This window comes from Natrix helvetica (assembly GCF_964273705.1).
Source record: "Natrix helvetica genome assembly, chromosome: Z".
Classification (NCBI taxonomy): domain Eukaryota; kingdom Metazoa; phylum Chordata; class Lepidosauria; order Squamata; family Natricidae; genus Natrix; species Natrix helvetica.
In genome coordinates, this window is record NC_138554.1 from 19,302,427 (window position 1) to 19,328,843 (window position 26,417).

Consider the following 26,417-nt stretch of genomic DNA (forward strand, 5'->3'; position numbering starts at 1 on the left):
CTTCCAACTCTATTATTCTAATTCTAAAAAAATGCAACCAGAACAAAACATCTAAGTTCAGTCTAAATCAGTGAACTTCTCAATTTCATCAGCTTTAAGAGATGTGGACTTCCACTCCCAGAATCTCCAAATACTATGGGAATCCCAGAATCCCGGTACTATGAATCGCACAGTACTACAGTACTATGCTGTACTCCCAGCATAGTACACAAAATGGTCTACTACAACATCTTACCTGTCAACGACTTCTTCAGCTTCAACCTCAATAATACTCAGGCAAACAATTGATACAAACTCAAAGTAAACAGTTCCAAACTCGATTGCAGAAAATACGACTTCAGCAACAGAGTGGTCAACGCCTGGAATGCTCTACCTGACTCCGTTGTTACAGCCTCAAACCCTCACAGCTTTAACCTTCAACTGTCTACCGTGGGCCTCACCCCATTCCTAAGAGGTCCGTAAAGGGGGCGTGCATAAGCGCACCAGCGTGCCTACCGTCCCTGCCCTACTGTCCCCATTTATTTGTACTCATTTCCCGTGTTCACATCCATTTTTATATTTATACCTATTATCTTGTACATGTTTGACAAACTAAACAAAATAAATAAATAAATAAATAAATAAATTCCTCAGCCAGCTTGCAGTTGCTTCCTCACAACCACTTTTCAAACCAGGTATATCCAATAACTTTAAATCTGAACTATGCACATTTGGGAAAATTGCATACCCAGCCCGTAAGAGAGAAGACCCAGAGAATTTAAAACCTCTGGAAATGACATCACTAAACTAAGGATACTCAGATACTCACACAAAGGAAATCTCAGCTACTGAGTCAATCATAAAATTACGGAATGTAAGGATTTGAGTGGATCTTGGAGATCAATTTTCTCAGCCTCAGCTGCTTTGAAATATCTGGACTTCAATTCCCAGAATTCCTTAGGCAGCACTGTAAGAAGAAAAATCTTGCCTGTTTCCAAGCCAAGAGAAAGACACTGGAAATAAAATGGAGGCTGGCTGGTTGCAAAGAAGGTCTCTGTTTATTTGGATGCCAGAAACTTCAGTGACAACAGCAATGTTTCTGGAATGGCTGACAAAATGGCTGAGTAAGTCGGTGGATCTTTATAGGATTCTGGTGTTTTGTGATTGAGATGCTTCAGGGGGTTGTGCAATGTAGTGAGCCTTGTGTCTTTTGCTATTCCAGTGATGGTGGATTAATCCTATTATGTCCTAAAGGTCATGTCCTGTCCTTAGAATTTGGCTGGGGGAATGCAAATTCTTAATCCCATCAGCTCCAGCCTTCCTTTTGTGAGATCTGTGGTTGAAGGCATTTTCTTTCTAGGCTGGCCTAGATTTCTTAATGGGCACAAAATGACCCTCTCTAATGACTTCAGGCTTCTGCTTTGAGGCTATGGGAATGCTTTCTGCCTTTGTTAAGATTTCTCTCCATTTCTCCCTTGGGGAAATATAATATTCTGCCTCCTTTAATATTCCCCAAAATATTTCATTCTCTAGGGGGGGGGGGGCTTCCCCCAGCATGCTATTGAAGTGAAGTCTACAGATTCAAAAATAGTTGAGTTTGGGAAATAAGGATCTAGCCCAGGGGTCTCTAAACTTTGGTGACTTTTAAGACTTTTGGACTTCAACTGCCAGAATTCCCCAGGCCGCATGTTTGGCTGGGGAATTCTGGCAGTTGAAGCCCACAAGTTGAAGTAGAAGTCACAAGTTTTAAAGTTGCCAAGTTTAGATACCCCTAAAGTCTAACCTCCTGCTCAGTGTAGGAATCTTCTATTACAGTAATTCTAACAGATCTGTTCTGTAGGGAGAACGAGGCAGACAGGAACTGAGGCAAGGCAGGTTGAAGCTAACACAACCTTTATTAACAGTATAACACGGCAAAATGTAAGGTGAACTTTGACCCTGCAAACAGCAGCATTTGACAGCTGACAGCCCTTTTTATACCAGAGCTGTCAGACGCTGAACCAATAGAATGGCTGCATTCTCCCGCCAGCTGGCTGCTCGCGTCTCAACCAATCAGGGGCCGGCAATACAATACAATAATACAATACAATACAATAGTAGAGTTGGAAGGGACCTTGGAGGTCTTCTAGTCCAACCCCCTGCCTAGGCAGAAAACCCTATACCGTTTCAGACAAATAGCTATCCAACATCTTCTTAAAGACTTCCAGTGTTGGGGCATTCACAACTTCTGGAGGCAAGCTGTTCCACTGATTAATTGTTCTCACTGTCAGGAAATTTCTCCTCAGTTCTAAGTTGCTTCTCTCCTTGATTAGTTTCCACCCATTGCTTCTTGTCCTGCCCTCAGGTGCTTTGGAGAATAGTTTGACTCCCTCTTCTTTGTGGCAACCTCTGAGATATTGGAATAATGCTATCATGTCTCCCCTAGTCCTTCTTTCTCTTAAGCTAAACATACCCAGTTCCTGCAACCGTTCTTCATATGTTTTAGTCTCCAGTCCTCTAATCATCTTTGTTGCTCTTCTCTGCACTCTTTCTAGAGTCTCCACATCTTTTTTACATTGTGGCGACCAGAACTGAATGCAGTATTCCAAGTGTGGCCTTACCAAGGCATTATAAAGTGGTATTAAATGATAGTCAATGGCGTCGTAGCCTCGAGGACTTAACAAGATCCAATCTCCCTTTAAGCATGTTGAAAAAGTTAGAATTTCAAGCTGTTTTTAGAAGTCTTTCTGCTACTAGAACACACAAGCTTTTCTTTTCCACATTCAGTGTGTCAGCCAGAGCAGAAACCTTTGCAGGGGACGCCCCATTTTTATTCTCCTTTTGAAGTATTGATATCTAAGATATCAGAGGTTTTATACACAAATTTTATTTGCACATTCTTTGCCTGCAGAATTTTTGCCCATAAAACCTGCGGGACATCCCATCATACCCACACACAGGTCATCTCCCACTCTTAAAATTCTTTTTAAAAGGAACATAAAAGAAGCCATATACAATGTATGGGGTAAACTGAACAACTAGACATGCTCGTAAGCACAATTAAAGGGAAGAATAAGTATCTGCTGTAAAACTTCAGCCCATTAAAGATGAAGTGATCCATACTGATCTTGACATACTTATTATTTTAAAATAAATACTGCCTTTTATTCAAGACCTCTTTGTGGCATGTCTAGGATTTCCTCCTATTTTTTTCCGCGAGCTAAGCTAGGCTAAAAGAAAATAATTGGTCCCCTATTATCCAGGTTTAGGATCCATGGTTGAAATTGGACTAGAACCTTCTTCCTAATCTAGCATCTTAACCAGCATGGCAGGTCTCAATGTGGCCAGCAAAGAAGATCTATTTTACATGCAAAGATTGGCAGATAGAAAAGGTTTTTTTTTTAACATCAGAAGTGCCAAGAAATCACCCCAAAATTTCCTCAGATCAACCTGTTGTTCAAGGCACAGCTTCAAAAAGCTAGCAAAAGAATTCAGCCCCTCAGCCGAGAGTGGATGTTTGCTAAAAACCATCCTGATTCCCAAACTGGTTTCTGCCCATCTCAACTTGAGCAAAATATTAGAATAAATCAACCGTTCTGCTGATTGCAATGTTACTTCCATACTCCCCCCTTCCCATTCTAAATAGGAATCTAAGCATAAATACATACCTTAGCAGTAGGAGAAACAGATGTACACACACCCTCTGAAATCTATCTGGCAGTGACAGGATATCACAGTCAAGAAAACTGAAAAAGAAACTCAGATTTTCTATGACACATAGCTGAAAGATGATAAGCCGAGTGGGGAATATGACTCTGAGGTTTGCACACAACCTCCCCAGAGCGACAACAAAATTCACACCTCAGCCTGCCTTTTGCCCACCGATGAACTTGTTTATTCATTTTTTACTCCAAAGAAATGAGTTTACACATTGTTCCCTCACATTTTTGTTATCTTCACCACAAGAAAGGCTGAAAGAGGTTTTGGTGGGGGTGGGGTGGGAGGGCGTTGAAACCTGGTCTGGGAACACTTTTAAGTTTTGTTTCTTGCTAGTCCTGAATCACCATGTACAAACCTGTTTCGAAAAGATAACCTAAACCAAAAAGCAGAGTTGTTTGCAGGATATCCTGGAAACAACACTTAAATGCAAATTTTAAAATAAAGCTGAGACACATTAATATGTAATTGAACTTCTGACAAAATAAGTAATTGGAATCACTTTTATTAACATAAGTAATGAGCACATTTGCAATATCAAAAAAGTGCAATTTTGAAATTTTGTGAGGCCCTGCAGGATTGCAAGACCTTAAACTGTAGCTTATTTAACTTATGGCTAAATCCACAACTGGTCACAGCATCTGGAAGGAATGATACCTATTAATCCTTTTAATTGAATTTGCCCAGGATTAATCTGACTCTCCGTGTCCTCAGGGTCACCTGGTTTCTGTACTGTGTAGTTTTTCCTCTGGAAATCCGTTCCTACTCCCTCACCATTCAAAGGGTGTTCCACCCCAAATTGTGTAGCTAAAAGTTTGTAGAGATTCTCAGTCATCCAGGTCATGGTTGCCCCAAAAGTGCTTTTTTTCCAGGAGGCAACTGGATTTTCTTGTTTGTCTGTTTTTTGAAGACGTTTCACTTCTCACCCAAGAAGCTTCTTCAGCTCTGACAGGATAGTGGGGAATGGAAGGATTTACACTCTGTGCAGACAGCTGGTCATTTGCATCCCTTTAGAGGGTTATTGGAGCACTTGGAGGTTTACCTGTGTCCTCAGGGTCACCTGAGTGGTGCTCCTGGTTTCTGTAGTTTGCAATTTTCCCTTTCCCATTTTTGTGAGAGGAGGAGTGGATTTCCAGAGGAAAAATGGCAGACTACAGGAATGAGGAGCACTGCTCAGGTCATCTGTAGAGAGGGCTGTAAAGCAATGGTATGTACCGTATTTTTCAGAGTATAAAATGCACCTTTTTCCCTCAAAAAAAAGAGGGTGAAAATCTGGGTGCATCTTATACACTGAACACAGCATTTGTGGCCTCCCATAACCCAGCCCCCTTTGCAAAAATGGCCGTGCATATCCTTTAGGAGGCTTCCAGAGTGCTCCTGGGGGCTGGGGAGGGCAAAAATGAGCGAAAAACGGGCTGTTTTTTTGCTTGTTTTTGCCCCCCCCCCTCAGCCCCCACAGGAGCACTCTATAAGACTCCTAAAGGCTATGCATGTCCTTAAAAAAAAAACAGGCCGTTTTTGGGAGGTCTGCAGAGTGCAAAAAGTTTTTTTAAATTTGTCTCTTCAAAATCTTGGTGTGTCTTATACTGGTGCATCTTATATTCTGAAAAATACGATAAGTCTAAGTGCTATTGCTATTTTTAACGATGCTGCTGAAAAAAGGGACTCAATAACCAGTCTTTGCACTTACAACTGTTGTAGCATCAACATGGCCACATAAGCAAAATTTGTGCCCCTGGCAACAGGCATATACTCTGGTTGCAGCGTCCCAGGGCCATGGAACCACCATTTACAACCTTCCCAACTTGCTTCCAACAAGCAAAGTCAATGGGGGAAGATGAATTCACTTACTGACCATGGTGACTCATTTCATGACAGCAGTAAAAAGTGTTGTAAAATTGGATGAGTCTCACTTAATGACCAAATCACTGAGCAATACGTGTTCCAATTATGGCTGTAAATTGAAGACTGCCTATAGTGTTTCTTGTTAAGTAAAAGCAGGAGTAATTTTCATGATGGTAGTTTTTCTGGGCTTCACAGAAGCACCTCGTGCTCCATCTTATGTGGGGTTAGAAGCAGGGGACCAACATAAATTAAATCTGGTTCCCACTAGGAAATTACACTGGCTGATTTCGTTGTTCTGAAAATCCTAATTACGAAGCCAAAATACATTCAGTTGACAGATTGTGTTAATGGAGTTTGAAAGTACAAAGAGGATGTTTTAGCAAGGAAGCTGAAGGCTGCACAAGGTATTCAGAAGCTGACTTGTTCCCATTCCATTCTTCAGCTGAGAAGCTGAAAAACATTATCTATCTATCTATCTATCTATCTATCTATCTATCATCTATCTATCTATCTATCTATCTATCTATCTATCTATCTATCTATCATCTATCTATCTATCTATCTATCTATCTATCTATCTATCTCCATCCATCCATCTATTTATCTACCTACCTACCTATCTATATCCATCCATCTACCCACCCACTCACCCACCTATACATCTCTCTCTCTCTCTCTCTCTCTCCCTATCTACCTACCTACCTACCTATCTATCTATCTATCTATCTATCTATCTATCTATCTATCTATCTATCTATCTCTATCTATCTATCTATCTATCTATCTATCTATCTATCTATCTATCTATCATCTATCTATCATCTATCTATCTATCTATCTATCTATCTATCTATCATCTATCTATCTATCTATCTATCTATCTATCTATCTATCTATCTATATTCATAGATTTTCACGGGTGTAGGTATGCTGGCCTTGTTGTAGTTGGGTCTTTTCCCATACACACACACACAAACACACACACACACATGCTGGTCTTGTATTCGGGTCTTTTCCCATGTAAGATTGAGATTGTCTTAGCAACATTTCCGTGAGGTCTCACTCACCATCTTCGGGCTGGGTTTTGGGCTTAAAGTGTGGTCGGAGCTGCTGTCTTTTTATAAATCTTGGTGAGGTGTGTGGAGTGCTGACTTTGTTTCAGTAAGTGGAATGATTGGTTGTGTGGTTGTATCATGATTGGTAGATTGTTGCTTATTGGTGCTGGCTGTGCGTCTGTTGTTGTTTTGTGTTGTAACAGCCTGGGTGGTAGGTGGGGCTCATTTGTTGATTAGGGCTGGTTTCCAGATGTCTGGTAGGTGGGAGGTATTGTCACTTTTATTCATGTTGTGGGGGGTGTAAAATCTGCCTTGCAACATACATAGGACAAACGAACAGGAGAATAAATGCACGCATTGCAGAACACAAGAAAGGGGTAAAAAAAAGAAAAAAAAATCCTCCCTTTTCCAGCACCTTAAAGTTACAGGACATGAAATTAATTTTGAAGGAACCAGGTTAAATCAAAACTGAACACTTCCACAAGAGAATAATTATGGAAGCTATCAAAATAGAGAGAAACCCACACAACATGAATAAACATGACGATACCTCCCACCTACCAGACATCTGGAAAGTAGCCCCATATTTCTTCCAGACCAGTCTGATCACAGAAACATTAGAGATAGCTAGTTGGTTAGATTGATTGATTAGATAGATAGATAACAGATGGATGATAGAAGATAAGAGAGAGAGAGAGAATATTTGTAGCACAGGGTTGAAATGAGGGGTTCTTGCTGCTCTTTGAGTTTGCTTGTTTTGTTGCAGATGTTTCACTACCCAAACTATGTAACTCATAAATGCTAGTAAGGAATGGTGTTTGCTGTCACTTTATATTCTGGTGATTTACCTGTCTGGGTAAGTGGAGATGGTCTTAGAAATCCTTTGGTTAGGCTGTTTGCTAATGGCTCTTTGGCAGTTTCTTGATTGGGTTATTGATTACTTGATTGTTGGTCTGAAGTTGACCTTGGAGCTAACCTAATCTGATCTGGGAGCTGATTACTGGTGACAGATGATAGATAGATGGGTGGATGGATGGATGGACAGACTGACATTTAGTTCTACCTGAAGTAAGGTGAGTGTGTTCTTTATTACCTCTTTAGTTATGTAAGATATGTATGCATATTTCATGAGCTGTAAGCCATAATCATCACAATGATGACAAATCACAGCTTGAACTATCTTGCTTTGCATGTAATGAGTCTTATCTCATATATTAGTTTCACCTTTTAAGTTGCATTACTGAAATAAATGAACTTTTGCACGATATTCTAATTTTTCGAGTTTCACCTGTATGAGCATATCCTACCATGATTTTAAAATCAATTTCCCAGAGAAGTTTAGACTCAGTTATTGAAGAACAAAATGTGAACAATAGGTGTGATTCTGAGATGTAAAATCTCGTCAAACTTTACACAAAGGGGAAGCTTTTATTACTGTAAATACTTGTGGGAAGAGCAACATAATTCACACTTCCAACCTCATTAAAATGGCTTTCTTGGGTTATCTTTTCTTTCTTCAAAGAACATCCTTCTGGCTCCCTGTTCTGTATCTTCACAGAAACATTGCAAGTAGGCCGAGATGATGATGCAGACTATCCCATGATCATGGTCAAGGCTATTTGGCCAAATTGACTTTGGTTTCTGAAATTCATATATTTTAATATCTGTTCTGCTTGCGGTGCAATCAAGACTTTATCCAAGCTATTTTAATCAAAGCTGGCTTGTCACAATGAAGAGAATTCATTTTTCCCATTTTTGTCCACTGTACTATTCCATTATCAGGAAAAGTTTAAAGACACAACAGTTTAACAGAGTTGGAAGAGACATTGTAGATTATCTAGTCCAACCCCCCAGCTGAAGCAGGAAATCCTACACCATTTCTGATAAATGGCAGTCCAATCTCTTCTTAAGTCTCAATTGATGAAGCCCCCACAACTTCTGAAGGCAACTTCTGTTTCATTGGTTGATTGTTCTCACGGTCAGAAAGTTCCTCCTTATTTCTAGGTTGAATCTCTCCTGGTTCAGTTTCCAGTCCTTGCCTGGCCTTCAAGTGCCTTGGAAAATAACTTGACCCCTTCCTCTCTGTGACAGCCCCTCAAATATTGGAAGACTACTATCATGTCTCCATTGGTCCTTCTCTTCACTAGACTAACCATGCCTAGTTCCTGTAACAGTTCATCGTATGTTTTAGCCTCCAGTTCCCTAACAGGAGAACCTTCATATTCCTTAAAGATGAATACCTTCCCAAATATACCCTCCTGATGATCTGCTATCAATGAGGAATTGTTGTATTTTAGGCAACTGATCAGAGTCCAATCTCCGGTACTCTCCAGCATGCTCTTGAGTACAGTGTTACTCCAGCTCGGCAATTTTAAGCTGTGTGGATTTCAACTCCCAGAATTCTCCAGTCAGCTGAGGAAAATGATAACTTTTTGTGACCTTCTGACAAGCAGAGTGGCTGCGACGTCTGTCACTCCATTGATCGCCAGGGTTGATTGGCTGATCTGGCTGGCTAGGTGGATGTCCCCTTCCTCCCTTACTGCTCCATGTGCGTCCCTCCCGAAGCTGCGCGCTCAGTGGAAGAGGACAACTATCCCAGATAGGAGTGTACCGATCTTCGGTCAAAGGTATACGACAAGCACAGTCAGTGAGGAAGCAAGTTCACTTAACAAAAACTTTGTTAACAAACACATTGCTAACTGAACAACTGCAAACAAAAAAGATTGTAAAATGGGGCAAAACTCACTTAACTACTGTCTCATTTAGCAACGGAAATTTTGGGCTCAGTTGTGGCTATAAGAGAAGTTACTACTTAATACACCAAACTGAGTCCCATAAGCATTATCTAGAGCAGGGGTGTCCAAACTTGGAAAATTTTAAGACTTCAACTGGGGAATTCTGGGAGTTGAAGTCCACAAGTCTTAAAGTTCCCAAGTTTGGACACCCCTGCTCTAGAGTCACTCATGATGATACTTTGGTTGTTTGCACATTTTAGGATTAAAAACTTCATGAAGGGCCATTCCCGTGCCTTCCTTTTACCCAACCTGCCCTGGCCCATTTTACACATGGCTTCCTTAATCCAATTTAGATACTTTCTAGGTTATTCAATCCTGGAATATTCACAATTTGTGTTTTCAGGAGCAGACTTTGGATCAGGGGGGTTGTTGCTGGTTTTACTACCAGTTTGCCTCGTGTGCGTTTTGCACGTGCAGAGTTCAATGTAAATTGTTCTTCACACATGTGCAGAACAATTTACTGTGAACTGTACATGCCTGGTCAGTACAAAACAACATGGTGTCAACACCGGCGGTGATGAGGGAACTGGTTCGGGGGGGTGGCAAGCCTGGGTTGGTACTGGTTCTGTGTCCCAGGCAAAAATACCACTACTGGTTCAGCCAAACTGAGCCGAACTGGGATCAACCCACCTCTGTTTTGGATCCAAGGCTTGTGCATGTGACATTTGGATAGTGGCCAATTTAAGTGTGGGATGTGGTCACAGTTAGTGGGCCATGTGTAATGGAATTAAATTGTGATTTGCAGGTTATTGACCAAGCTTTTCTGCAAAGTCATGTGTACAATTTTTCTGTGGTTTATTCTCTTGACATCAGTGGCCGCCAAGTTTCAGGAAGGGTAACTGTGGGATTGATTCTCACATTCTTATTTAGATTACCCAAGAGACAGAGGTGACTAATGAAAACCATTGAGGGAGAAGGTGTCATGGTTTCTAGCAGGGGTGTCCAATCTTGTTGTCTTTAAGACTTAATAGAATAACAAGAGTGGGAAGGGATCTTGGAGGTCATCTAGTCCAGCCCCCTACCTACACTATTCCAGACAAGTGGTTGTCCAGTCTTAAAAGCTTCCAGTATTGGAGCAACCACAACTTTTGGAGGCAAGCTGTTCCACTGGTTAATTGTTCTCACTGTAAAGGAAGTTTCTCCTTAGTTCCAGATGTCTACGGAGACTCTCATTCATCCAGGTCATGGTTATCCCAAAGGTGCTTTTTCAAGAGGCAGCTGGACTTTCTGGTTTTTCTTTGAAGGTGTTTAGCTTCTCACAGCTGGAGAAGCTTCTTGGATGGGAAGCGAAACATCTTCAAAGAGAAACCATAAAATCAAGTTGCATCTTGAAAAAGCATCTTTGGGATCCTTAGTTCTAGGTTACTTCCCTCCTTGGTTAGTTTCCATCTGTTGGTTCTTGTCTTGCCTTCTGGTGCTTTGGAAAATAGGTTGACCCTTCCTTCTTTGTGGCAGCCCCTATTGGAACACTGCTATCATATCATCATAATCCTTCTTTTCACCCAATTCCTGCAACCATTCATGTTTTAGCCTCTAAGGAATTCTGGGAGTTGAAGTCCACAAGTCTTAAAAGTTGCCAAAGGTGGAGATTCCTGGTTAACATAGTCTGAACATAAGAGGAATAAAAAAACCTAGTAAGATGGAACAACTCTTAATGCCAACATCCACAAAAAAAACAAAACAAAAAACCCAGCTTCCCTCTTGGTTAGTTTTCCTATCATTCCTTATGTGGCAAATGTACAAGTGTGATATCTTGCCTCTGGGGCTTTTAAGAAAAAATGGAAGCAGATAAGGTAGCCTTTCCTAACAGGGTGCCCTGCCCTCTGGATTCGTGAACTTCCAGCACACAGAAACCTCCAGCCAGAGAGACCATTGCTGAGAATTCTGGGAGTTGAAGTCCATCCAACTGAAAATCACCTCTTTGAAGATGCCAATTCAACCAGTTGTCGTTTAAATTGCAAGACTGTAGATGTTTATTCCAAGTTGCTGAAGACTGGGCCAGGAGTAAGGGATTCCCCCCACCCTGCCACAGAAATGTTTGAGAGTGTACCCCGTCTTCCTTCAGCCATTCCCTGGAGGACTGTCAGGTCATGATGTTGCCATGACAAGATGACACCGAAACAGGATGTCCCAGTCAGTTACTGGAACTCAGTCTAAGATACCCACCCATCCCTTCCTGCCTGTACGTCAATAAGAGAAATGTCTGTAGCTCAAGGCTGAACTGTGGACACCTTGGTGGCGAGTTTGGTTATTTGCTTGCAGACACTTCCTCACTTGTCATCTATTCTGGTTTTGTTTCCTTATCTTTTGACATCTAACTTCCCCCTTGGTTCCTCCTTCTGCCAATCAGCTGCCAATTCTCACATTTTAAACTGGACTACCTAATCCCATCTACATATTTTCCCCACATTTGGACATATATGGACACTTCCCAGCCAGAAATCCTCCAACAACTCTTCTGATCAGAGTTGAAATTAAAGATACCTCTGAAGAACTTGTTATTGAGAAGACACTCTTTGGAGGATGTCTTCTGGGCCAACAAGATAATTCATATTTTCTTGATTTCGGTTTTTTTTTCATTTTCTCCTTCTCCTTCTGGCTTTTTCTCAGCCACAATTAGCATGGTTGCTGGTGATGGAAGCTATGGTTCAACCACACCTGGAAAGTCACCAATTCCTAACTTCTGGCCTAAACATTGCCCCCTTCTTCTGGTCCTCTTCATTCAACCATACTTAAAGAACAGTATGCCTCCTGAGAATTCTACAGTTGGTTTAAACCCTATTCCCACTAATAAATATATGGTGGGATTCAAATGTTTTTACTACCGGTTCTTTGGGCGTGGCATGACTTCGTGGGCATAGCAGGGAAAGGGTACTGCAAAATCCCCATTTCCTCCCCACTCCTGGGGGAAGGATACTGTAAAATCCCCATTCCCTCCCCATCCCTGCTTTCCAGCTTCATTCTCCTGTGCAGGGCAAAAGGCCCACCCGATCAGCTGGGACTCAGGAGGCAGCGAATAGATGGGGGCGGAGCTAGCCAGAGGTGGTTTTTGCCCATTCTCTGAATTACTCAAAATTTCTGCTACCGGTTCGCCAGAACCGGTCAGAACTGGCTGAATACCACCTCTGCTACACTCAGAATAGATGTGAGTGGGCTGCTTTGCTCCTTGAGCAAGTAAACCTTTAGTGACATCACAGCAGGCCAGCCAATCGGAGTTCAGAGGCTTCAGGAACATAAATAGTTGATAGACAGACCAAGACTGTGAGGGTATTTTTTTCTTGGAAGTGTAGTGGGAGAAGAAAGGAAAACAGGAAGATTTTCAAACCCTCTCCTCAGCAGTCAAAGAGCCTTTATTGCTGAGAGGCTTTTGATAGCAATGGTAATTAGATATAATAAATACAGGAATAAAATAAAACTTGAAATGAAATTCAATAGGCAAGATAAATTTCTATAGGTGAGATAAGGATAATATAAGGGTTGTGCCCCCCCACCCCAAGCTAAAAAAATTTGCACCTCCCACATGCAATCCAAGTCAATTTTCCCCTTTAAAAAAAAAGCAAGCCATTTATTTTAATCTTTTCTTACAAGCAAGGAAACCCTCAGATAATTTAAAAAAAAAAAACTCTCCAGGAAGAAAAGAATAATGGTCCTTTGTTTCCTCCCTTAGTTTTCTAAATTTAATTCTTCTTGCCCTTAAAAAACGGCCTGGAGATTATTTTCATTTTCTAAAAAAAAAAAACTAAAAAAAACACCAGCAGTTCACAAAGGTTGCAGAAACACCTCATAAAATGAATGCACATCACCCCGCAAACAATAAAAAACGCACCTCCTCACGCACAGACATGTAACATCTCACAAGATGTCAGGCTCCTTTTGCTGACCAGAGTTTCAAAACCATGAGTCTGGTTTCTCTCTTGCTCTCACACACAAACAAACACAGACACACCAGGCACATTTAATTTCAGGCAAGTGAACATCTGGTGTGGGCAACAATGGAGGGTGGGAGGAAAGGCAGCCACACACAGCCAGTGGTGAAGCACATCAAGCCCTACTTGGAAAGAAATGCTGGAGAGCCATGCTGGATGGGAGGGCGCTGAAAGAGCGCGGTCCACACATCACATCCGCGAGGCAAGGCTGGGCAATCATCAAAGTACGCAGAGAGCTTTTAAGCAACTGAGCTGGCTTCTTTTCGCCCAATCGCAGGCAGGGCAAAGGCGGGAAGGAAGGCGGAGCTTACGAGGGTTCCGTGAGGGGGTCAGGCAAGCAGTCCGAGGGAGAGTCCTTGTCAGTCTCTGTCCCGTCGTCATGGGGATGGAGCTGAGCAGGGAGGAGGGATTCGTAGGTCATGATGGTGGCAGTCACCATGGTGTCCTCACTGCTCCTGTTCTCTAGGGACACGTGGGTCTTGAGGTGCTTGCGCAGGTCTGAGGCACCTAGGAAAGCTTTAGAACAGTGGGGACAGGCATGGGGACGGACTCCCGAGTGGATCCGCTCGTGTTTACGCAGACCGGCTCGGTCTGAGAAGCCTTTGCCACATTCTGGACATGGAAATGGGCGCAGGCCAGGATGCAGCAGGCGTTCGTGGCGCCGTAGTTCCTGGGTGGAGGCAAAGACCTCCCCACACTCTCCACAGGCGGGCACCACGGTAGCGACCACAATGGCCGATGGGTCACTGAGGAATGGGTCCTGGTTGCCCGCGGGGGCGACCTTGTCCTCGCTGTTCTCGTTGCCGTGGGTGCGTTCATGCTTCCGGAGGCTGGATGACACCACAAAGGCTTTGCCGCAGCGGCCGCACTTGAATGGCCGCTCGCCTGAGTGAACACGGTAGTGTTTGGTGAGACTGGCCCGCTCAGCAAAGCTCTTGCCGCACTCGCCGCACTGGTGAGGGCGCTGGCCGGAGTGCACCAGCAGGTGGCGCTTGAGGTCCCATGAAGCCACGAAGCTCTTGTCGCACTGCGAGCACTTGTGGGGCCTCTCACCTGTGTGGATGCGCTGGTGCATGGCCAGGTCAGCCGGTTGGCGGAAAGCCTTCCCACACTTGTCGCAGGCATAGGGCTTGAGGCCCTGGTGGGCTCTCTGGTGCCTGCGAAAACTGGAGGGATCACTGAACATGCGGCCGCATTGCGGGCAGAGAAAGGGCTTCTCACCAGAGTGAGTGCGCTGGTGGCTCTGGAAGGAGGACAGCTGGGTGAAGCCTTTCCCACAGAGGTTGCAACGGTAGGGCTTGTGGGCCGCATGGATGCGCTGGTGGCAAGCCAGTGATGAGGACCGGGAAAAGGCCTTCCCACAATCCTGGCACAAGAAGGGGCGTTCGCCGGTGTGGGAGCGCTCGTGGTTCTTGAGATCCTTCAACTCAGCGTACGTCTTGCGGCACACCTCACATTGGTAGGGGCGGAGGCCAGCATGGGTCCGGCGGTGCTTCCGGAACACCGAGGGATCAGCGAAGCGCTTGCTGCATTCACCGCAGGAGTATGGCTTCTCACCTGTGTGAGAACGCTGGTGGATCTTCAGCTTGGAAAGAGTGCCATAGCCCTTGTGGCACTGCTGGCAGCGGAAGGGCAGGTCTCCAGTGTGCCGGGCCATGTGGACTCGAAGACAAACGGGCTGCATGAACGCTTTGCCGCACTCGTGGCAAACAAAGGGCTTTTCGCCACTGTGGCTACGCCCGTGATTCCGCAGCTCGGGGGCCGTTTTGTAAGCCTTGGCACAAAGCTGGCATTGGTATGGGCGCTCCGTTTGGTGGCTGAGTTGGTGCTTGCGAAGTTGAGCCCGGTCAGGAAACTCCTTCCTACAATTAGGACAAGCGAGTTTGGCAGCTATGCCATCCACAGTACCAGCTGCGTGGGACTTTAAATGTCGCAACACCCGTGGCACGCTAGGGAAAGTTTTGCTACAGGTCAGGCACCTGTACCGCCGCCCAGACTGGATGTAGCCAGGCTCTTCATCTTCATCCTCCTCCTCTTGCTTCACTTCTACGTCAACCTCTCCTCCTTCTGCTTCAGCCATCTTTCCAGAGGATGCTGCCTGAAATACACAACAATGGTCATTTACCTTTACAAATTGTCTCTTTATGTCAGTGGTGGGTTGCAGGCAGTACGTCCCAGTACGGGTGTACCGGTGCCTGCTGGGAGTACTGGGTACCGTTCCGGTGCTCCAGAGGGCCCGCCTGCTCTCCTTACCTGTATTTGTGCTCTTCGGCGCTTCAGCACATGCGCACGGAGTATGGCACCTGCACAATGCTCCGCCAAGCAGCTGGAGCGTCGCGGAGGCAAGGACGCAAGTGCATGCTGCGCGCGTGCTGCACACATTCATGTGGTGGATACCGGGCCCCGTTGCACTGTACCAGTTGAAACAGGATCCGGAACCCACCACTGCTTTATGTGCTTTACAGTGGGTGGTGGGATATAGCCTCCCCAATTAATTTGTGTAGTCTTTCCAGAGTTCTTGAATGTTTGTGAGTGAACTCCGTTGCTTTCCTCCAATGACAAAATAATCAGATAATACCATAAAAGAGGGAAATTGTAAAGGTAGTCTTACGACCACAACTGAGTACAAAATTTCTGTTATTGAGACGTGTTACGTGAATTTTGCCCCATCTTACAGCATTTTTGTCACTGTTGTTAAGTGAATCACTGAATTGCTAAGTGAATCTGGCTTCCCCATTGATTTTGCTTGTCAGAAGGTCACAAAGAGGGATCCCACAACCCCGGGTCATAAATCTGAGTCAGTTGACAAGGGTCCGAATTTTGATCACATGACCATGTAGGTGTTGCAACGGTCGTAAATATGAAAAACGGCCATTTCTCTTTTTCCAGTGCTATTGTCATTTAAATTGGTCACTAAATTGTTGTAAGCCGAGGACTGCCTGTACAGGTAATCCTCAATTTATGATGGGAATGCATAACAATCAAAGTTACCACAAACCTCAAAAAAGGAACTTATGGCCAGATTTGAAGTTACAACAGCTGCACCTTTGCAGTCACATGACCACACTTGGGGTGCTTGGCACCAGTTGTCACATGGCTGTGTTTTATGTTTTTGTCAGAAAACAGTATTCATTTTTGGTTTCTGGCAAAAACACCCATCACAAACAATAGGTTCGTTTTACAACCGCCTCATTCATTTAACAATAGCTGCCTTCGCTTAACTGTCTCTGCAAAAAAGGATTGTAAAATTGGTTTTGGTCACTTGATGTGCTGCTTAGCTACCAGCAGGCCTTGCCACCCTCACTGCAAGCTTAACAATGTTTTAAGTCAAGGACTACCTGTAGTGGAGAAACAACAACTACATTAGCCTGTGTCCCAGTGGTGGGATACGACTAGTACGCCCCGGTACGGGCGTACCAGTGCCTGCTGGGAGCACCAGGTGCCATTCTGGTACAGTGCTCTGGAGGGCCCGCCCACCCGCGCTCCTTACCTTTATTTGAGCTGTTCGGGGCTTACATGCACACGCACGGAGCATACAGTACCTGCGCGATGCTCCCCGAGCAGCTGGAGCGTCGCGGAGGTGTCACGGAGCGTCGCAGGCAGTAAGTACGCATATGTGTGCTGCAAGCATTTGGGCGCGTGCTAAGTGCATTCATGTGGTGGACGCCCGGCCCCATTGCACCGTACCGGTTGCAACGGGATCCAGAACCCACCATTGCTATGTCCATGGGATATTTTCATTTTCGTCTAATTACGCCTATCACTATTGCCATATGGACCTCAACCAGAAAAATATGGCCAAATCTTGCTCATCTTCTGGACCAAGCACTGTCCTCAGTTCAAATCCTCCTGAACTGCAAGATTTACCTCAGACTAGCGGCCCCCAAACTTTTTGGGCACCGGGGATTGGTTCCATGGAGGGGTTTTTCCATGGACCGGAGGGAGTGTGGTTTGCATATTGCCTGCATCCCGCGAATGGGGCTTTACTTGTTTGCGTGGGCCAGTTTCTGGCATGCCATGGACTGATACTGGTCCCCGGACCAGGGGTAGGGGGCCCCTGCCTTATACTATTCATGTTGTGGCCCACCAGTGGCCAGCAGAGCTGGCAGCAGATTCGGACAGTGAGGAGATTGGGGAGGAACATGGGCCAGTCCTGGAGTCTGGGGAAGGCTCTGATGAGGGCTCTGTGTCAGAGGCAGAGAGGGGGCCAGAGCCGTCTGACAATTATCAGCTGCCTTCAGAGTCAGACATCAGTGAGGCAGAGGAACAGCTGGAGTCTGTTCCCAGTGTGCGCATGCGCAGATTTGCCAGACCAAGGCAACAGCTAAAGAATAGGGGTCGTCTTGGGAGTAAGGCCAGAGGAAATAAAAGAGGAGTGAAAGGAGAGTGGAGTTTGCAGGAGACTTAATTGGTTTGTGACTCTCCGAGACTCTTTGTCACGTTTTGCAAATATTGGCCTCTCAGATCTCCAAGCCAGATAAGTTCTGTGACTGTAAATCCTCCCTTGAAAGACTTTGCTAGATGTGAATGAGCAGAATTCCCTGTAAATTAATAAAATGATTTTTTGTCAGGACCAGGAGTTGCTTCATGCTCTTGGGAAGCCTCGGTCAGAACAATTCATGAGCTCGTCATGCAAGCTTTTCTTTAGATTGCAACAAAGAAAAAAGATCGAAAAACCTTTCCTGGAGGACAGACAGGATCAGATCAAGCAAAATATATTTTAAAAAAATACAGGACCTTCTAAAATTTGCAACCAATTACACACAACGGTGAGATTGTGAGCAAGTGGCACACTGATCCACTAAGGATAAGAAAAAAAAAACTCCCTTATACCTGAAAGAGAGAAGACCAGCACCAAACATCTAAAATTGTGAATATTTGCAAATGTCTTCAGAAAGACATGTTTTTAAATTTTGAGGTTTCTCTCAACTAAATTTCAGCTTCCTGCTTCAGAGTCAGAGTACGCAAGCCAAAAATTGGATGTAAAACCAACAGTTCACAGCTTAGAAATCTGTCAATAGATACTGGCACTTATCTACCACTAAGAGGCGTGGTAGCTAGAGTTTGTGGGTGTGATCTCCGTGAGGCCCTTCTGCGTTACATGTGGGGCATGTTTCCTCCCCTCGCCCCCCAAGAAATGGTGGGGACCAGCTGTGCATGTGGTTAAATATTTTAGGGAAGGGCTTATTTTTTGGTGAGGGTTTGTTTTAGCGCATGCGCTCAAAAGCCCAGTTGGGCTTATTATCTGATGAGGTGTTATTTTCGGGGAAACAGGATATATTCCGTTTAAGCTCAGCCAGTACAAATGAGGTTGAGCTAAAAAAAAATCGAGATCCAGCCACAAAGACATCCTGGAAGGCAGCAGAGAAATTCCCTTCTCTTTAAATCTCAGAGCAACTGCATTTGTTTCTTAAACCTGAAGACATGAGTGAAGCAGACCCATATGGCGTGGGGGTCTCTGAGTGGGAACAGAGAGAAGCAGATAACTAAGAGAGCTTCATTAAATAATTATTTAATGGAAGAGCTAAGATAGTCCTGGCCAGTCTTAGGTGGGGTGGGGTGAGGAAATGTATAGTTCTATTAGGGTTAGCAACTTCCCAAGATTGGGGAGCATAACTCCCACCCTGGACATCATGGAGGATGGACAGGAAGACAGTGATGTCACTGGAAGGTTTTCAATCATTTTGTTTGTTTTGTATCCTACCTTTATTATTTTTACAAATAACTCAAAATACACACGATACTCTTTCCTCCTCCTATTTTCCCCACAACAATCCTGTGAGGTGGATTGGGCTGAGGGAGACTGACTGACTCCAATGTCACCCAGCTGGCTTTCATGGCTAAGGTGGGACTAGAACTCGGGGTCTCTTGTTTTGTAGCCTGGTGTCTTGAAGGTAAAGGTTCCCCTTGTACATATGTGCTAGTTGTTCCCGACTCTAGGGGACGGTGCTCATCTCTGTTTCAAAGCCGAAGAGCCAGTGTTGTCTGAAGACGTTCTCCGTGGCCATGTGGCCGGCATGACTAAATGCCAATGGCGCACAGAACAGTGTTATCTTCCCACCAAAGGTGGTTCCTATTTTTCTACTTGCATTTTTTACATGCTTTTGAACTGCTTATGCGTTATGCGGCACTAGGGATTCGAATTGCTGAACTGCCAACCTTTCTGATCGACAAGCTCAGCGTCTTAGCCTCTGAGCCACCGTGTCCCTGAACTGGTGTCTTAACCATTAGAATGAATTGTCTCCCCCCCCCTATTTTTAATTAATTAATTAATTAAATTTAATTTTGCTTCATTTTGGCCTATTGGGGGGGGGGGGGTGGAGGTTATATGGATACAGATGAACTGGTAATCTTCTAGGAAGTTCACTGTTCCCATTTCCATTCTTTAAATTCCCTGGAATTCGGTGGTGAAGAGACTACATTTTGTCAGAATTGTGGGAGATTGTGTGGCAAGGAAAGTATTTAGGGGTGGCAGTGGACGATCCCAAGTTTCTGTCTATGGAGTTTCTCAGCCATCCAGGTCATGGTTGTCCCAAAGGTGCTTTTTTTCAAGAGGCAACTGGACTTTCTGGTTTTTCTTTGAAGAGCTTTCTCTGAGAGTTGAAGAAGCTTCTTGGATGAGAAGCGAAACGTCTCCAAAGAAAAACCAGAAAGTCCAGTTGCCTCTTGAAAAAAAGCACCTTTGGGATCCCAAGGGAAACAGCTTTGAAAGAGAAAATTAAAGCACAGGGACATAAAATCAAGAATGGGACAGCTTTTTTATATGACTCAGCCTATCTGGCGATCCACAGCTATTTTTCCTTTTCCCCTTTTCTCCCTCCCTCCCTTCCATCGGGGGTGACATTTGCAAGCTGTGTGGAATGTGGACGATGGGGGTTGCAATCCAACGCAGCTGCCAGGTGCAAGTTTGGGGAAATCTCTTCTTCAGGCCTTTAGTGGGAGTGACATCTATTTGGTATGTCTTATATGCAAATTTCCTAAGGAGTGCACAGGGCATCCTGATTTTTACGAGATGCAAGACGTTGCATGAAATTTTGTTTTTAAGGAGTGTGTAACTGAACGGGAGGGGGGGGATTTAAAGCAGAAGAAAAAGGTACACAAGTCTATTTTGCATTCCAGAATCAGATTATTTTTTTTTAAGATTCTGTAATATAAGAAGCATCGGTAACTCAGGGTGAGGGGAATAGACAGAAAAGGCTTTTTTCCTCTACTCTGCCAGAACAGATGGTGGGGAAATTGCCTGCTCTTTGCAAAATGGTTGGATTCAGGATCTGGAGGGAGAAAGGGAGGCGGAGGATAAGGAAGGCCGTCAGAAGCAGACAGAGCTAGAATTACAGAAGGTTTTGGAGGAAGGTAAAATAAAATTACAATCCTCTTGCAAGTGGAGTGCCTGGAATTCGCCAAGCAGAATTGCAATTGTTCACAAGCTTCCTTTCATTTAGCACTGAAGAACTTAAAACCTGGAGCTGTAGGGAGACTCTCGGAAAAAGACGGCAGGTGCAAAAAAAAAAGGCATAACTGTTGCTTATTAGGATGGAAGATGGACGTTTGCTGCTGAGAGAGGGGGGTGAGCAGCCCTGCTCTAGCAGAGAGCTTGGCAATCATGACATTAGAAAGATGGGTGTTCCTTTTTTTTTTTTTGAAAGGTAAAAGAGGAGTAAAAGTAAAGGTTCCCCTTGCACATACTTTATCGTTCCCGACTTTAGGGGGCGGTGCTCACCTCCGTTTCAAAGCTGAAGAGCCAGCGCTGTCCGAAGACGTTCTCCTTGGTCATGTGGACAGCATGAGGCACACAGAAAGGCACACAGAACACTGTTACCTTCCCACCAAAAGTGGTCCCTATTTTTCTACTTGCATTTTTATATGATATCAAACTGCTAGGGTTGGCAGGAGCTGGGACAAGTAATGGGAGCTCACTCCGTTACGTGGCGCTAGGGATTCGAACCTCCGACCTTTCTGATCGACAAGCTCAGTGTCATAGCCACTGCGTCCCAAAAGAGGAGACAAACATACAAAAGGTTTAGTACAGTTATTCCTGTTTTTTTTTTCATTCTGCAAAAACGAACAGCTCAATATTTATTCAAGTCTTCTGCTGCCAAGTTTCGTCTTCATGGTTGATGAAGGAGTGCTCTGAGGGCTGGAAAAACAAGGCTGGGCAGGAGAAGTCTAGGGCTAAGGTCTGCCCACCCCAGCTGTGGGGTGCCTGGCCAATAAGCATACGTCAGCACAACATTTTGGCAGCAAAATTTGCAGAGGTTCTTGCAAGGCAGCTCACGCCTTTCCCCTCTCAGAAAAACCCATCTGAGCTTGCCTTGAAATCATGGTCTAACCAGGCAGGCAGGCAGGCAGGAAGGAAGGAAGGAAGGAAGGAAGGAGGAAGCAAGAAGGAGGGAGGGAGGGAGGAAGGAGGGAGGCAGGAAGGAAAAACATAGGTAAGAAATAGCAGTGTAAGATGGAATATATAAAGCTTCACAATCAGATCTATAAGTCTATGGAGATTCTCAGTCATCCAGGTCACAGTTGTCCCAAAGGTGGTTTTTGAAGAGGCAACTGGACTTCCTGTTTTTTCTTTGAAGACATTTCACTTCTCATCCAAGAACTTTATCTGTGTTGTCAGGGTCACCTGAGTGGTGCAAACCCTTTCTCTTTATCAGCAGATAAAGAGGTCAGCAGATTTTATTAGCAGATAAAAGAGATAAGAGGTCTGAAATGCTTTTCTGTAATTTCCTGTCCTATCTATCTATCTGTCTATCATCTCCATCCATATCTATCTATCCATCCATCCATCCATCTATCATCTATCTATCATCTATTTATCTATATCATCTATCATCTATCTATCTATCTATCTATCTATCTATCTATCTATCTAATCTATCTATCATCTATCTATCTATCTATCATCTATCTATCTATCTATCTATCTATCTATCTATCTATCATCTATCTATCTATCTATCTATCTATCTATCTATCTATCATCTATCTATCTATCTATCTCCTATCTACATATCTATCAATCAATCATCTCCATACATACATATCTGTCTATTTACCATCTCCATCTATCATATCTATCTATCTATCTATCTATCTATCTATCTATCTATCTATCTATCTATCTATCATCTATCTATCTATCTATCATCTATCTATCTATCTATCTATCTATCTATCTATCTATCTATCATCTATCTATCATCTCCATATCATCTATCTATCTATCTATCTATCTATCATCTATCTATCTATCTATCTATCTATCTATCTATCTATCTATCTATCTATCATCTATCTATCATCTCCATATCTATCTATCTATCTATCTATCTATCTATCTATCTATCATCTATCTATCTATCATCTCCATATCTATCTATCTATCTATCTATCTATCTATCTATCTATCTATCTATCATCTATCTATCTATCTATCTATCTATCTATCTATCAATCATCTATCTATCTATCATCTCCATACATACATATCTATCTATCTATCTATCATCTATCTATCTATCTATCTATCTATCTATCTATCTATCTATCATCTATCTATCTATCTATCTATCTATCTATCTATCATCTCCATCTACCTATCAATCTATCTATCTGTTCTGTCCCGTGATTCCAATGAATATGCAGACACAGGCATGGTTGTCTGCCATGACTAATTACATAGATAAAGCCACCCCTTGGCTAGGAGCCTAGAAAGTTATCTTCAAGAAACCAAGATTAAACTTACGGAATGCTTTCTCAATGGCTAGTAAAATGGGCTGTTGTTTCCTGCAAAGATTCTCTTCCCGTTGCTCCACCTATAAACTCTTTGGGAGGGGCCACAACCTTTGCCAGCTGTCCCTACTTCCTTCTATGACATCTTCTCCACAGCTGTTCCTTTCTCCTCTCAGCTCTATGCATACGCACATCAAGGACAACCTCCCTCTGTTCCTCAGTTCCTCTTCACTGCTCCCTGCCTCGGATGCCACCTGGTGGCCAACAGGCCTCTCTAGTTCCTGCTCTGACTCCAAACACCCTCCAGAGTCTTTCTCATGCTCCAAAGCAGTCCCATAATAGTCTGAGCTGTCAGGGTCCATCTATCTACCTCCTATCTATCTGTCAATCATCTCCATATCTATCTATCTATCTATCTATCTATCTATCTATCTATCTATCTATCTATCATCTATCTATCTATCTATCTATCTATCTATCATCTATCTATCTATCTATCATCATCTATCTATCATCTACCTACCTACCTACCTACCTACCTACCTACCTACCTACCTATCAATCTCTATCCATATCTATTTATCCATCCATCCATCATCTCCATCCATATCTATCATCAATCAATCAATCAACCTACCTACCTATCAATCAAACATTTCTATCCATATCTATCTATCCATCCATCATCTCCATCCATATCTATCTATCATCTATCTATCTATCTATCTATCATCTATCTATCTATCTATCATCTATCTATCTATCTATCTATCTATCTATCTATCTATCTATCATCTCCATATCTATCTATCTATCTATCATCTATCATCTATCTATCTATCTATCATCTATCTATCTATCTACCTATCTATCTATCTATCATCTATCTATCATCTATCTATCTATCATCTATCTATCATCTATCTATCTATCTATCTATCTATCATCTATCTATCTATCATCTATCTATCATCTATCTATCTATCTATCTATCTATCTATCTATCTATCTATCTATCATTTATCTATCTATCTTGTCTGCCTATCTTTTCTATACCTTCATTTCCATCAGAGAAGCTCAGAGCACTTTGTGTAGAAATTGTAAAAGCTCAATTAAATAAAAATACCCCATGTAGACCAACAGTTTTTAAAACAATTTTTAAAAGAGCCATTAGAAAGACAATTCAGTCCCGGGGCAGCCTTTTTTTATTGTCTCTAAAGCAATGGTTCTCAATCTTGAGGATTTTTTAAGATATGTGAAGTTTAACTCCCAGAATTCCCCTTCAGCATAGCTGGCTAGATGTCTATGGAGATTCTCAGTCATCCAGATCATGGTTGTCCCAAAATTGTTTTTTTTTTCCAAAAGGGAACTTTGGACTTTGGTTTTTCCTTGGAGCTGTTTTGCTTCTCATCCAAGAAGCTTCTTCCGCTCTGACTAAACAGTGGAGGGTGGAAAGATTTAGATTCTTTACCTATTTGGTCAGAGCCAAAGAAGCTTCTTGGATGAGAAGCCAAACATCTTCAAGGAAAAAAACAAAGTCCAAAGTTCCTTTTTTGGAGGGGGAGGAGCCCTTTTGGGACATGGGTGGCTGGGATATTCTGGGGGTTATCTTAAAATGCTCAAGGCTGGGGGGAAAAACTGGTTTAAGGACAAAGCAAGAGTGGTCAGCCATAGCTTCCTTTGGGAGAACTGTTCCATGCTAGTGGTGCCACTCCAAAGAAGATCCTGTTCCGGTTCATTCTGTGGCAAAGGGGGATAGGATGGGCAGGGCATCCCCAGATGATCCTACTCCAGTGACTGGATGGCAGAGGTCTACTGTTAAAACTGTCTGCAGGAGAAGACTCTGTGTGTGCTGTCTTTTACCAAGGATTAGGAAAAACAAACACACACACACTCACACATTTTTTTTCCCTTTGAACAGAAGGGACAAAGGAAAGGCGGGTGTGGAACGCTCGCAGGCCATTTGTGCCTGCGTGTTTAGAACTGCCTAACCATGGGTTCAAATGAGCCGAGGTGGCGCAGTGGTTAGAGTGCAGTATTGCAGGCTACTTTAACTGACTTCTAGCTGCGGTTCGAATCTCACCAGGCTTAAGTTTGACTCAGCCTTCCATCCTTCCCAGGTGGGTAAAATGAAAACCCGGTTTGTTAGGGGGCAATAGGCTGACTCTGTAAACCGCTTATAGAGTGCTGTAAAAACACTATGAAGTGGTATATAAGTCTAAGTGCTATTGCTATTCAAATGCTCTCATTCCCATCATCCCCCAGGGACAACAACCTCTGGCACTCGTCAGAACTGCAACCCAACCCGGAAAGTGAGGCTGTTTGCAAAACAAAAACAACCCCCCCCCCAACTTTATCCAATGGGTTAGCTCGGTCCCAGCAGCAGCAACAGCCGAAGGCGGACTGCGGATGGCAGATCTGGGCGGCTTCTGCGGCCAGGATCCAGCCAGCAGCAACCTACGGAGCCGATGCCGCGCCCGCAAATGCGGCATTGAGAGACAGAGATGCTCAATCGGCCAGGCAAAGGGACAAAAAGCTTTCCTGCCGCCCGGCCGGGAGCCTCCTTTCTGCAAAATGTTCTCAGTGGTCATTGCCTGGAATGCTCTACCTGACTCTGTTGTTACATTTTCACACACACACACCCCAAATTCAACCTTAGGACTGTCCACTGTGGACCTCACCCCATTCCTAAGAGGTCCGTAAAGGGTGTGTGCATAAGCGGACCATCCCTATCCTGCCGTCCCCATTTATTCGTCCCCATTTCATTCATACTCATGTTTATTCTTGTGTCTTGTAAACGATGGACAAGTCAAATCAATCAAATAAATAAATAAAATGGCTATCTCTAGGACCGAGGGACCCCCGACGGGAGACGGGAGGCCAGCCGCCCTCACCCGCTGGGCTCTCCTCCGCCACCTCCTCCTCCTCCTCCCAGCCAAGGCGGCGATGCCAGCAGCAGAGACAACGGCAGCCGCTCTTTGTATCCAAAGTAAATAGGCTGTTCGACAGTCCAGACGGCAGAATGGCTTTTTTTTAGGACCGGGGGACAAGCGACCTGCTGCCAGGCTGGGGAGAGGGCGCTTCGGGGCTCTGCATAGGGAGCAGTCTCCGGGCGCTCAGTCCCTTCCAGCGGGAGGGAGAAGGAGAAGGAGAAGCAGAGCAAAGGCCATCCCCAGCGGCGGCGCTTTCGCCCTGTCCCTCGTGTGTGCCCCCCCCCCCCAGCCTTACCTGCTGGCTCCTTTGTCTGGGGGCTCTCCCCTTTCTCTGCGGCTCCATGTGGCCGAGCGCTAGGACCGCGGAGAAAGGAGAGGAAATGGAGGCGCAGGGCGGGGCGACCGGAGTGTAGGTGGGTGGGTAGGAGTCCAGCAGCGATGAGCTGGAACTGCAGG

At 44.1% G+C, this 26,417-nt stretch overlaps 1 protein-coding gene across 2 annotated transcripts in view; it reads right to left on the reverse strand.

Annotated features, from left to right (window-relative positions):
- The window catches only part of ZNF668 (zinc finger protein 668), a 39,306-nt gene extending 12,889 nt beyond the window's left edge, over positions 1-26,417 (reverse strand). Inside the window, exons 1-2 of one of the 2 annotated variants that reach the window (XM_081933254.1) lie at positions 26,257-26,417; positions 12,715-15,394 (exon numbers count right to left, since the gene is read on the reverse strand). In XM_081933254.1, coding sequence (XP_081789380.1) covers positions 13,604-15,394; positions 26,257-26,304 — 1,839 coding nt within the window. In that variant the 5' untranslated portion in view covers positions 26,305-26,417 and the 3' untranslated portion in view covers positions 12,715-13,603. Of the gene's footprint in view, positions 1-3,626; positions 15,395-26,256 lie in introns of those variants that run through there. The other variant, XM_081933255.1, reaches the window with a different exon arrangement.